The 12962-nt window shown below is 38.8% G+C and overlaps 1 protein-coding gene across 1 annotated transcript in view; it reads right to left on the bottom strand.

The window, feature by feature from the left end:
- Positions 1-2481: 2481 nt before the first annotated feature.
- Positions 2482-12962, bottom strand: part of LOC129003515 (RNA-binding protein MEX3B-like) — a 39611-nt gene continuing 29130 nt past the window's right edge. Inside the window, exon 3 of the mRNA XM_054431811.1 lies at positions 2482-10923. Within this exon, the coding sequence (XP_054287786.1) occupies positions 9935-10923 (989 nt within the window). The 3' untranslated portion in view covers positions 2482-9934. The remainder of the gene's footprint in view (positions 10924-12962) is intronic.

Below are 12962 nucleotides of genomic sequence, written 5' to 3'. Positions count from 1 at the left end.
ACCCAACGTACACAACTTGAGTACTCTCCTATGTCACAAAGGGTAAAACGTCATAAGCCTCGAGGTAATTTAAATTATGAATTATATAGAGCTTCTTAATACCACTGTGTCTTATTGTTTATTTATTTCACTTACTAGTTAAAAATTGTCACTTATGATTTATATATTGGTGTAGTAATGTAAAAAAGCCTTCAGAAATATTTCATAAATAGCCAGATAAAAGAATCATGAGATGTAGTAAAGTATTTCTACATATTTTCTTTTTTACAGGTATATCTTCATAGCAGCGGATTTTCAAAGTGTGATCAGACCGTAGGAGAAAATATAATTTCATAGTGATGATGCCTAAACATTTCTATGGATATGGGAAAGAAATAAATACCTATTATACTCGTGTAATGAGCAATGTTTGCTTGCATGTTTGTTTGTATGCTTGCTTGCACAAAGATCTCGATAAAGTCTGTAAATAATTTATATATGGCCTAAAAACGTGTTTAGGTCAGATATAAATTAACTACAGATATTAGTTAACTGCACACACAAATCTAGTTAGTTAAAAAAGCCATGGCTTGGTCCCTAGCTACTAGAGTTGTTAAGATTTTTTGTCTTAGGACGATAGGCATGAGCCCGGTCAATTGTTATTCACATTACTTCAGGCAATGAATCAGGAGACCCAGAGTTGTTAAGATGGTAACGTAAATGATATTATAATAGATTTCTTGAAATAGTAATGAGTCTAAAGGGAATTATCTATAGATTCTCTTCTTTGGAACAATGCGCTACTAACCATGAACAAATTTCCACTTGTGAAATTTCGGGATATCCTTGAGATAAACTTAATGAACTTGGGTTCATGCTAAAACCATTAATGAAAAACTCATTCATGTGAAAACTACCATCATAATCTCTCGTGGTTTTGAATTTTGGTACAAAAAATTGCTATTAACAGCCAATACATACACTCCTTTCCACCTCATTATTCTATGATAGAGTGAAGAATAAGTTGACGTCTGCAGCATTCTCTTTTGGAAAATCAGACCAATACAATTTCTTGTCCATTTAACAAGAACATTTTGTATAAAGGCACTACAAATTAAAGCATTCTTTTGAAGCCAAGAAAATAGATGAAGTTCAGGACTGCCTAACTAGTGGGTACAATTAGTAAAATATTTGACTATTAATAGTCAATGGTTAAATTTTCATTAAAATCAATGCAGTATCATAGCAAACAGCTGATTGATTTTTCACTTGATACAGAATATTTTCATTAGTTGTTAGACCATCTCAACAGACTGCACCATGCTTTTGGCTTTAAATTTTACATTACATGGGAAGTCTATACTGTGTATAGTCAATTGTAGCATACAGTAATGACGAACTCCAAACAGCTGTTTATGTATTGTTGTAAATCTCTCTTTAGCATCAGTGTAACTTCTAAGCTTGCTCGACTTTTAATTTGGGGAATAGTTTTAACACTCGTTGTTGGTAATATAATTTTTTATTTACTAGTTTAAAATTTACTTTTACCATCTCCAGAGGTAATTAGATATTCCGGGCATTGTCCTAACGAATATGTTATTCTTATCACAATTGCTGATTATTCTTCTCAAAAGTATTTGTTCAGAAGATTATTTACCTTAAAAAAGTAGGTAAGTCTGTATCAATATATAAGTCTGTTTAACAACATACTGTTGCCATCTTAGGTACAGATTTGTTTTTGTCTGGTTAAAAAAGATCAATATACAAATAATTAAGAATTTTGTATGAAATTATTCGTTAGTTATTTCTGAGTTGCATCCCATGTATACACCAGTATTGATTTTTTTAGTTGTCAATGTACATGGATTATTATAGAAGTAAAAATAGATTATGTTACATATGTAGGTAGTTTCTCTTATAAACTCTTGCCATTGGCAGTAATTTATACACAAATAAAACTTACTATCCATTGCGATAGTGATCTCCAAAGCTGTCTTCCTCCGGATAGCACAAATACTTCAGTCACTCAATCTTATGAATAAACCCCATGTGTACGTTCCACAGATTCCACTGTCCCAGTGCTATGACTTCTTCAAGTTTGTATATTTTTATTGCAATGTGAATTTTTCATTCAAAATAGCATTCGTGTTGAGATTAAAGCAAATACTGAATTTTACCTCAAAAAAGCAAAAGTGATGTAGTATATTTTCTAGCAAATGTTTTACTGAGTTTGAACTTTGAACTATCTGAGCTTTTGATTATATTGAGAAATTATTTGCTATCCAACATTTAGGTTATCTTTTCAAAAAAATTGTAAGTAATTACATCAATATTATGTTCTCGTAAGAACAAAAGTTGGAAAACATTAAGTTATGTCTTTTACTTGTAGAAGTATTGATTATTTGTCAATTTACCAGCAAGTACATTGTTATCACAATCACACCCAAAATCAGGTAAAATGAGAACACAAGAGTATGATACAAATACATTTTAATATTTTCTAGATAAAAATTATTAATATAACTTATTTTCGACATATGGTAGTGAAAAAACATACAATATATTTATATACTTTTTATCTGTAAGAATCGACAAACAAAACATGTATAACACTATTCATAAAACATATATTACCCTAAAAAGACATACTATAAAACGGACACTAGAAAATATATAAGTACATGTTATACATACAAATATAAATGTCATTTGCATATTATGTCATTTATTTGCGATATAGAAAACATTATTAACAGTTTTGGTACGGCCAACGAAACCTCATGTTTGAGAACGAAAGTACCAAAATACATTACGTATAAAATACCCTTTACTCTAAAATACCTATTTTGAAATATTGCATATGGTATGGAAGGCGCCTAAAGGGGGTCTGTATCCAAAATAGCTGCGAACATATCCCTACTCGGGCGTAACGGGTAAATAAATAAATAAAACTTAACACCTAATTGTCAACTAAACAATAAATTTCTAACAATAATATCTACACAAACAATAAATTATGGCGTAATATAAATATATCTTACAGTTTTTTGTTTATGTAACTCATAGTGAACGCCCTTTAGAATATTTTTGCAGCCGAGGGATATGTTTGCTCATTTGAAAATGTACGATACATAAATATATATATATACTATATTATTTGGGCAATAAGGGGATGTTTCAAAAATAATTTCCTTGACATTTTGTAACTGTTTACTAAAAATGATTGTACAATTTGTATCAAACGTGTTCTGTGGGAAAAGTTTTGAAATTTATCAGTTTGATGGGTTATTTAAATCAACATTAATTACGTATGATTTGTTTCAAGAGAGTTAAGCTTATAAGAGAATGAAATTCTAACGATATGTGAAAATATCGATACGATTCAATTTTAAAATACGATGCAAAATTTACCAGAGACATATAACAACTATTTGAAATTAACCATTTTAAACCCACAGAACATCAATGAACATTTTACAATACACCTGAAAATTTGAATAACTGGAATCATCAACAACATACAAAATATTGGTGTTTTGATTATTTTCAGCTTTAAGAAAGAAACGTGACAGGTTAAAACATCAGCTGTTTGCTATAGTTGACCCTTCCGAGGTTCTTTGGTACTTGAAGAGCGACAAGAAAAAAAGAGAAAAAAGCGGGGGCCAACTACAGCAAAGAACACACCAACCTTCAAAGCCCCTTCGACCGCCCAGAAACGCCGTTCAAAAAAATACCTTTATTGTGGTTTGAGCAATTTAGTGAAGGTGAGGCATTTTGGCACTACATCCGAACCAAACTCACGAACATGTATCAGTCGTGCTCAGGGTTGTCTTTTGTAACAAAAATAACTTAATTTACGCAGTTCTTCGATAAATTGCTTGTAGTTTTATCAGTTGGCTAGTACACGTATAAAAGTAAAACACAGATTTAAAGGCTATATGAAATGGAAACATAGATAAAACATTCAACAGACATTCCTTGTGCGTGAATCCATGCTGTCGGCGGCGGACCGTGCTTCCCTCAGCGTGTAATCTCAAATGTATGGTAAAGCACCAAGAGTAAGTGTAGAAGTGCGCCGGTGTTGTGAGATTGTGGTATTATTGTGCGCCGTGTGTGTTAAGCCCCGTGTACACGTAGCTAGTTTACTAGCAGCTAGTATTCGCTGCTAGCACTAGCTGGGCACACTAGCGCGAAAATTCCCATCTACACGTGGCTAGTTACTAGCGCTTATTATTAGCGCTAGTCATGTAGAAGTGAAGTGTTCATTGGTCGCAATAGTCATTTCAGTTTAGCACAAAATGTCTTCTGTTCCCTTAAATCGAAATGTTTTGAGACACATTTTAAGAATTGGTGTACAAGAATTGTGTGAACATGAACTTAACTAGGTGTACAATGCAGTTGTCTGCTAGCAATATTGAGCGGAGCTAGCGTGTTAATCCAATACTTTTCTAAAGTCAATACTACATCTGTTCCTCGTAAATGAAATTAAATACTTGCAGTATCCAATGTCAATGTTATATCTGCTTCACAAAAACGGAATGTCTATTTGAAGTATTCAAAGTCAATTTTAAGTCTGTTTCAAGTAAATGAATTGTATACTTGCAGGAACCAAAGTCAATGTTTCATCTGGTTCTCTTAAATGTCTACTTGCAGTATCCAATATCAATGATACATTTGGTTCGCTTAAATAAAATGCCTATTTGCCAATGGTACGCCTGGTTCACTTAAATGGAATGTCTATTTGCAGGATCCAAAGCAATGCTTCATTTGACTCACATAAATGAGAAATCTACTTTCAGTATCCAAAGTCAATGATACGTCGGGTTCTCGTAAACGAATAATTTACTTGCAGTATCCAAACTCAATGGTACATTTGGTTAACGTAAATGAATTGTTTACTTGCAGTATCTAAACTCAGTAGTACCATAGATAAAACATACTCCCTTGTGTTGGTTAGTCTATGGTAGTACATTTGGTTCACGTAAGGAGTGCCTATAGAGATCGATGGCTTATTTGCAGGATCCAAAGTCAATGGTACGTCTGGATCACAACAATGGAATGTCTACTTGCAGTTTGCAGTATCCAAACTCAATTGTAGGCCTATATTTGGTTCACATAAATAGAATGGCTATGTGGATTACCGTATTTAAATCAATGGTGCATCGGCTTTATTCCGGCGACCATAATATTATTGGTTATTCATTTTGTAGTAAATTATGCTCAATGATATTAATCCGGTTGATATTCCCTTTTCTCTGTACAATATTTCTAATGTGCTATTTAGATGATTCCTTGACTAACACATGTTGCGACTCTTGTTTACCTTTTTATTGTTATCTCGCAAATAATGTCATGGCAACCAATTAACCCATAAGGCCCATGTTAAATTTCCAAAAGTTTAAATTAATGTAGAGAAACCCCCTGTGGTCCGATTTCTACCATTTCAGATTTATACCTTCCCATGGTTGAATGCTATGATTGTTCTAAATTTGGTGCAGATCGCTTCAGCCGTTCAGGAGGAGTATTTGTAAAACAAAAGCAGGAGTGTAGTATAAGAGCTTCGCTCGCTTCGCTTCGCTCCGCTCAATAAAAAGGGACGATCTGTGTGGGTTCGAAAGTGGATTAGGAGGCGAGAACATCTTGGTGCGTCCAATACTCTTTTAAGAGAACTGGCATTGGAAGACCCTACAGAGTACTTTAAGTTTTTGAGAATGAATGCTTTAAAGTTTGAAGAACTGTTGGAACTAATCACTCCACTGATTAAGAAAAATTTTACTGTTATGAGAGAGGCTATAACGCCAAAAACTAAACTTCAAATAACTCTGAGGTATTTGGCAACAGAGATTCATTTCCTTCTTTACAATACACAAACTGGCCACAATGTAACAACACACACAACAACAACAAACTGATCACCGGCGTGTGGCGAGTGGCGATTAGCACTAGCAGAAGTGCAAATGCCCCGCTAGTACCGCGCTAGTTCGCTAGCGCTAGTGGTCACGTGACCACCCCCTCCACTTATTAGCGCTAGTAATATCAAACATGTTCAAAACGACTAGCAGCGAGTAAAATGCTAGCGCGCTAGTAATTTTTTACGCTAGTAGACCGTTTACACGGAGCGAATTTACTAGCGCTAATCAACTAGCTGCTAGTACTAGCCTCGTGTACACGGGGCTTAAGGCAGGCAGTACGCTACGCACTGAGGTGCATGTATTGCCTACAACCCATCTGACGGCGTCACACGCGGCGCACTTCTGATAGGACAAATTTGAACAGGAGGCACGACCGCCGCCGATCCAAAATTCTTATTTCACTGCCCAAAGTTAACAACCGCGTCCGGTACAAGACGACAAACCGATGATATGTGCTGAAAACCATCACATCAATTCATATAAAATAGATATTTAAAATCGACAACATTAAATAACAAAAACACTACACATTTCCTAAATGACAACAAACGATAATGTAAATTCTGCTGAACCGCGCCCGCTGAGGTATTGCACCTTACAAAATCTGTTCGTAATGTTTTCAACACTCGGTACAAAGCTCCGGATTATTGCTGGCGATGGAATGGTCGGACCGGACAAAGAGGTTCTCGGAAGGGCGTCCTTTCTACTTTTTGAAAAGGGCTCTATATACAAAGCGTTATACCTGCCAGCGTTCGGCTGGAACCACCAGTTCTGGCTCAGTACTTTGTCCTGTTCTGTGAAGTTTCAGACCAAGACGGTGGTCCACGGCAGTGCCTTTTGTTTTTCTTCCGCGAGCTCCGAGATAAAAACCGTAAACAATGTGAGGACTATTATAATTATCGCCTTTGTTGGTCTTTGGATAATGAATAGAAAGATCACACGGGGGTATGATGTTTAACACCGGTAGTGAACAAGAGGGTAATAAATTAACAGGCGTTCAAAGCAAACACTGGAGTGTTGTGGAGTTTTGTAATTAGTAATTTAATTAAGACAATAGCTGCCGGAAGACGGCATCGTTCGGCGAAGATTTCATTTATCCAGAACTCTGTTTCCAGCCGCGGATGAAGCTGGGGGTTCCACGTCAACCAAGGCTGAAGCGGAAAGAAATTCATGACTTCCAAGCGATTTTATAAGGTCACAATTCTCTAGATTGCAACGCCTACAGCTACTTCACTTCTAAATACCCTTCTATTCTAGAATAATGCAAAAGTTTTAAGTTTTATTCGAAACTAGTCACACTGGTTGCTTTACTGTTGTCTGACGATTTTTTACGTAAATTTAGTGAAGCTCTCACACAATTTCTAAGTACAAACAAATGTCATGCTGGAGGTAAAGATAATTGTTAATTCAAATGGTTGATTAGATGATAGACGTGGCCTACAAAGCATTTCATACATGACAAATTGTTCGGCACAATAAATTCCTCTCTTTGAAGCTAATTTTGTAGCGAATCGCAACAGCAAGATGATCGCTCGCCTGACAACAGCAGTACCAACACCCGAACAGACAATTTGAAAATTTAAGGCAAAAAGAAGCGCCGAGCGTCTCGGTGGTGGGCAAGTCTTTCAAGTACTGTACTTCCTTCGTGTTGAGCCCCACTGAGATTTGATTGTCTTAGTTTGTCCGGAAGAACAAACCGAAGCCCACGACTCGAGACGCACGGCTCGGAATACAAATAAACAGACACTAAAACATGCGAAAGAACAGTTCATATATTTTGTAATAATATTATATAATTTGTGAGCAGAGGTGACCGTCACCCCGGCCCTTATTGCTGAGAGAGGTTGGGCGGGGGGTCGGGCAACTGTTATAATCTGTTACAATATAAATACTTAAGTAATAATATTTAATGTACAATGTAATAAATTATGTATTTAAGTATTGTAAAACAGCCTCGCCAGTGAGCGAGGGTTATAGTTTCAAACAAAAGGATTTTTCTATTTTTAGTTACTTTTATAAATATATTAATATATTAGGCCCGAACCTATTTTTATCTCTTAGACAAATGTATATATAACAATGTAATCGAGTCATTAACTATATCAGTCGAAAGCTAGCATCTATCCTCAATCCGATCCTTTACATGCGACACCGACAAATGGATACTGTATTGCGACAAAAACACAACGTCAACACAACGTTATTGTGAAAAGATTGCTTTACATCTCTACTGAACCACCGCGGAGGCCACCCCACAGTTGTGGAGGGTATAGTGGGGGGGGGGGTGTGATCTGAGGGGTGGGAGAGAGAGAGAGAGAGAGGACTGGGGGATGTGGGGGGCCTCCCGCAACGACAAGCCATGCACATCTACGCTACACTTTGAGTGCCGAGATATAATAACATGAACAACCAAACAGCGAATTTCATCATACAGTACCGATAAAAGTTTGAAACTTAAAAAGAAACAGGAAGACCGAATTCGAGTCGGAAACCTACAGACATTCCGGGCAACTCTTTCAGGGCCAACATGAGCGTTCTAACAGAAAAAATAGCTTCGTCGTTTCTCTAAATATTTCATATATTTTTAATTTACATCTACTTATATCATATAGTATCGTATAATATATAATAGGATCGTAATAAAATAGAAAAAAAGACTATCGAGTTTTATTACTAATACTCTCCACTCGAATTGTGCATTTGTGGCGTAAACAAAGATAGAGCTATACACGCAGAGGGCGCGCCAAACGGAACAAAATGTCAACAACACAACTAAACCTATCGCCTATCGAGATAAAAAAATAAATTCTAAGAAACTTTCGTTTATCAAAACTAGAAAACAAAATATATAAGAAAGTAAATATGTAAAACGCTTAAGTCTACTATAATAAAACTTTTCCTAAAATAAGAAATACAACAAAAATATACAGATCATCGAACTTTAATGATTCGAAATAGTCTTTAAAGTGAAAACAAAATTCAACTATGACGAGACCCTGGAAAGGGCGGCTTAACACTAATATTACATAGATATAGAACATTTATAATATTATCAATAATTAATTATTTTTCTTTATATAAAAAGTAAACAAATACTGGAAAAAATATGATCTTTGTTTATATAAAGAGGCAAAAACGCGGCGGAGGGTGGGGCACCGGGGCGAAGTTTCTGGCATTGGAGTCTACCTAACTACACGGCCGGCGGTGGGACGTCTCACCCTGTATATACTGAACACTAGACACAGACACTTGACTATCACCGGGGACACGTGTCGTACTGTACATCAATCTGGGACAATGTCTTCGTTGTGGGACAATCGATATGATCGACTGGGAATCAGTGAGATTTGAGTTGTGCAACAATTGTGCAAATGACGAGGATACCGCTTGGAGCTAAGACCCGAGTGAGACGCCCCTATACTTGACAGGAGCCGCCGAACCGCAAGCAGACGATAACGAAACAAACAGCTACATGGAGAAGCGGAAAACAAAGTCGCGACTACCATAACGAGCCAGGATACATCCGGGGACTAATCTATCGTATAAAACCTGCCTAGGCAGAACACATCTAAATATACAAAAGGTCCTTTAACTTATGGCTACCATATCACAACAACGAAACGAAACTATAGAGGGATATGTCCTGACTAACAGCAGTCTATAACACGAGGAATGCTTAATGAAACGTCCGTATAAAAAGGATTGCATTTGCTCTTATTAAAACCTTGGAACCGCAGAGGTCCGAAGTGGCAGTTTAGAAATCACAGCCTGGTGCCGGTCCCCACCCACCCTCGCACAGAGAGCGGATACTCTTCATATTACAGTATTACTTATATCAGCCTCTCAAACAGACTGAAGCACCGAGAGTGTCCAAGGGCCTCGCAGGACCCGGTCAGGCGACCGTCCGGTACACAGGGTCTAAAACAGAGATCAAAATAGGAAAACAACTCGTACACTCGACTCAACGTAATAAAAACAACTGAAAACGTTAACATAAAATAACATAATATACAATAAACTCTGTTTGGCGGCGGGCGGTTAGCTTAGGAGGAGTTGAGGATGCGAATGGCCTGAAGTACCGTCTGGTGACACACGGGGCAGGTGGAGTCCGGGCCCGTCGTGAGGCGGGTGGCGCAGTCGTAGCAGAAGAGGTTGTGACCGCAGGGTACCAGAGCGGCGGTTACCTCGCCGATACCGCAGACGTGGCAGTCGCGGTGTTTGCCGATCAGAGAGTCAGTAGGGGAGGCGGAGTGCGGGGGCGAAGGCCTGGCGCTGAACGACCAGATGCTGGAGGAAGCTGTCGCCGTGTCAAAGGATGGAGAGTCTCCGAGACCCTCGTCCCTGTCGAGGCTGGTGCCCCAGATGGAGCCGAGGTCCGCCAGACCGGTGGTGCCGGATGCTGAGGAGCTTGAGGACGCGGAGCTACAACCTGAGCTGCCGCTGAGTGTTGAGGGGAACACTACGGTGTCACTGTCCAGACCGTAGCCGAACAGACTGGAGAAGCCGGACTTGTACACGGAGTTGAGCAGGGTGCTGCTGTCGGGGTTGAACAGCGTGTCTTGGAACAGAGAGTCGGGCATACTACCGGCTCCTGTCCTGACTGCGATGTGAGCCTCAATCTCTCTCTTGGCCGCCTCCACACTCTCTGGCAGGCCTGTCACGTCGAACACCGGCTCCTTGTCTCTGGAGGGCGTCACTATGTAGGTGTGCGTCTGGTGTTGGATACGCTTGATCGTCGCCCCCTTGGGTCCGACCACGAGTCCCACAACTCTGTAGGGTACTCGGACCTGGATAGTCACGTGACCGGGAACGTTAGCTGGAGGTCCCGGAGGAGACAGGGAGCCTGATCCTGACAGATTGTTCTTCCTGGAGGCTCTGATCTGGCTGAAGTGTTCGGCGGCTGACAGTATCTCTCTCTTAGCTTTGGCGACGTCTTCCTTTCTCCCAGTGACCACAAAGACTGGCTCCTCTCCTCGCACCGGTGTCTTGATGTAAGTGTTCGTCTTGGCCCGCAGCGCCTTGATCTTGCATCCTGCAACATAACGACAATGCTATTAGTCAAAAATCTTTTAATTATTTTTAACAATTTTTAATAAACACTTTCCCTGTATCGGGTCTTGCAAATCGGAAAAATTGAATGTCTATAATCATATACCTAACACTACACCAGTTCTATACTAATCCTAATTCCCAAGACATACTCAAAAACATTAACAATACCAGAAGGCAATAATTAATCGATTGCTACACAAAGCTTTTCTGGCATCGCGAGCAGCGGTGATATCAATAAATTAGAGCGTCGCCAAACGATCTGGACGAGCGGCGCCGAACAAAGAACTGATAATAACAGTGTGCCTTACACAACTCCGGCGTCCGTCGATTTTGGAAAAAATATCCTCAGCCCGAGGACCCGGGAGGGCAAAAAAGTGGAACGGCAGAAGTTGAAGTGGATATTGAAACAAAAGCGACGGCCGGCCTTCGACTTCACCTTGGACGGACTCTGAACCTGGGCCATATATCGCTTTGTAGTCTAGCGTTCTCCGGTTCTCCTCACTCTGGAGCCACAGGAAACTGGGAAGAATGCGCTCTCTCTCCCTCCCCCACCCACCCCTGTCACATTCCGTTAAATAATTTACACAAGTACTCTAACGGTCTGTTCGCCAGGGGGTTGAAAAGTTCGTTATTAGTTCGATAGGACGGTAATTGGATCGTTTTTTACCGGTAGGGTTGAAACGCTCTAGGCAGGTTGTGTCAGGGGTGTAACCCTTGGTCGTAGTTATAGCAGGGACATTTGAATCGCCAAAGGATTTTCTTTAGTTGCAAAGAGAATCTTTTTAAGACTAATAATTTCCTAACACATTTTCTTGTGCATTAAAAAACTAGTCAATAAGTCAGCCATATTTACGTTTCCAAATTAACAACACTGTAACAAACAATTACCACAGTGTACAGTCTAAACTAACACTGACGATGCAGTCTGGATCACGACACTCTGATCGATTACCTATAATTGTGAAGGCATTGACATTAACCTCGTCCAAGGACTGTTCTCTCACGCGACCAAACTATTATACAATCGATCTATTCGTCGCAACGATTAGCTTGTTTCTTCCGCATTATGTCTAAAGTTGTATCGCAGCCATATAAAAATGCAAACACACCAGATTAAATTTAACAAATGTCTATATCAATTCACAAACGTCAAAAAACGTCCATAAAGATTACAAGCGATGAGACAGAGAGTAAGGATGCGTCAGATTGTTCCTCGACCGCAGCGCTGCACTGTCAAGGTCATGGTACTTTCACTAGACTACAGAGTATGACAGTGATGTAACGGACGCATCCTCTACATAGAGTAACAAAGCACGGCACCGTGACCCGTGATAAGCCAAGATCGGATTATCCAATGTTAAATAAGCGGCAGATCTCAGTAGCAATCAATTTTAAACTGTACTAAAAATCACGGGCACAATAAAATTGTCACCAAGTGTTCGATTAATGATACAGCAAACAATTAATTGTTGACACAATAATTACGACCATAAGACACCATGCTCAATTACCTAGCAATTTTAGTGACCAATGAAACTCTACTTTGCTTAAATTGTATACTGTATTACATGTCATTACTAGATGGTCGATAGAAAACACTTAGTCAATTATGAATGTAATATTCGTAAAACCTGTGTGCGTAATCTGACTCGCTAGTAGTGACTGTGCAACAAATCTGGTGTGGATATTTAACAATGCCAGAACATTCAAATATTAGTGTTTACGTACATGACAAACCTCAGATTTAGTTATACATACAAGATACAATCTATAAATCGTTTCTCCAAGGATGTCCGTCGTCGGTCAGGCGTCTGCTGACTTAATTGTATTACCGCTATTAAATATTACGAGGTTTTTAATACAAGAACGTATCCTTCATTCAAAATTCTACGAGCCTTCCTGGTTTAAGGATTTAATCATGTTTAGCTTACCGTATCAATACTCCTTTACTCCTTGTTCATTTTTTTACCGCACCAATACTCCTTATTCATTTTTGTAAAACGTATAGAATTAACTTTT

The sequence above is a fragment of the Macrosteles quadrilineatus genome, unplaced genomic scaffold (genome assembly GCF_028750875.1).
Source record: "Macrosteles quadrilineatus isolate MER2022 unplaced genomic scaffold, UCM_ALF_1.0 Scaffold_9__3_contigs__length_116548681, whole genome shotgun sequence".
Taxonomy (NCBI): domain Eukaryota; kingdom Metazoa; phylum Arthropoda; class Insecta; order Hemiptera; family Cicadellidae; genus Macrosteles; species Macrosteles quadrilineatus.
Note: the sequence above shows the minus strand (reverse complement) of the source record. Positions and strands in the feature narration are given on the sequence as shown.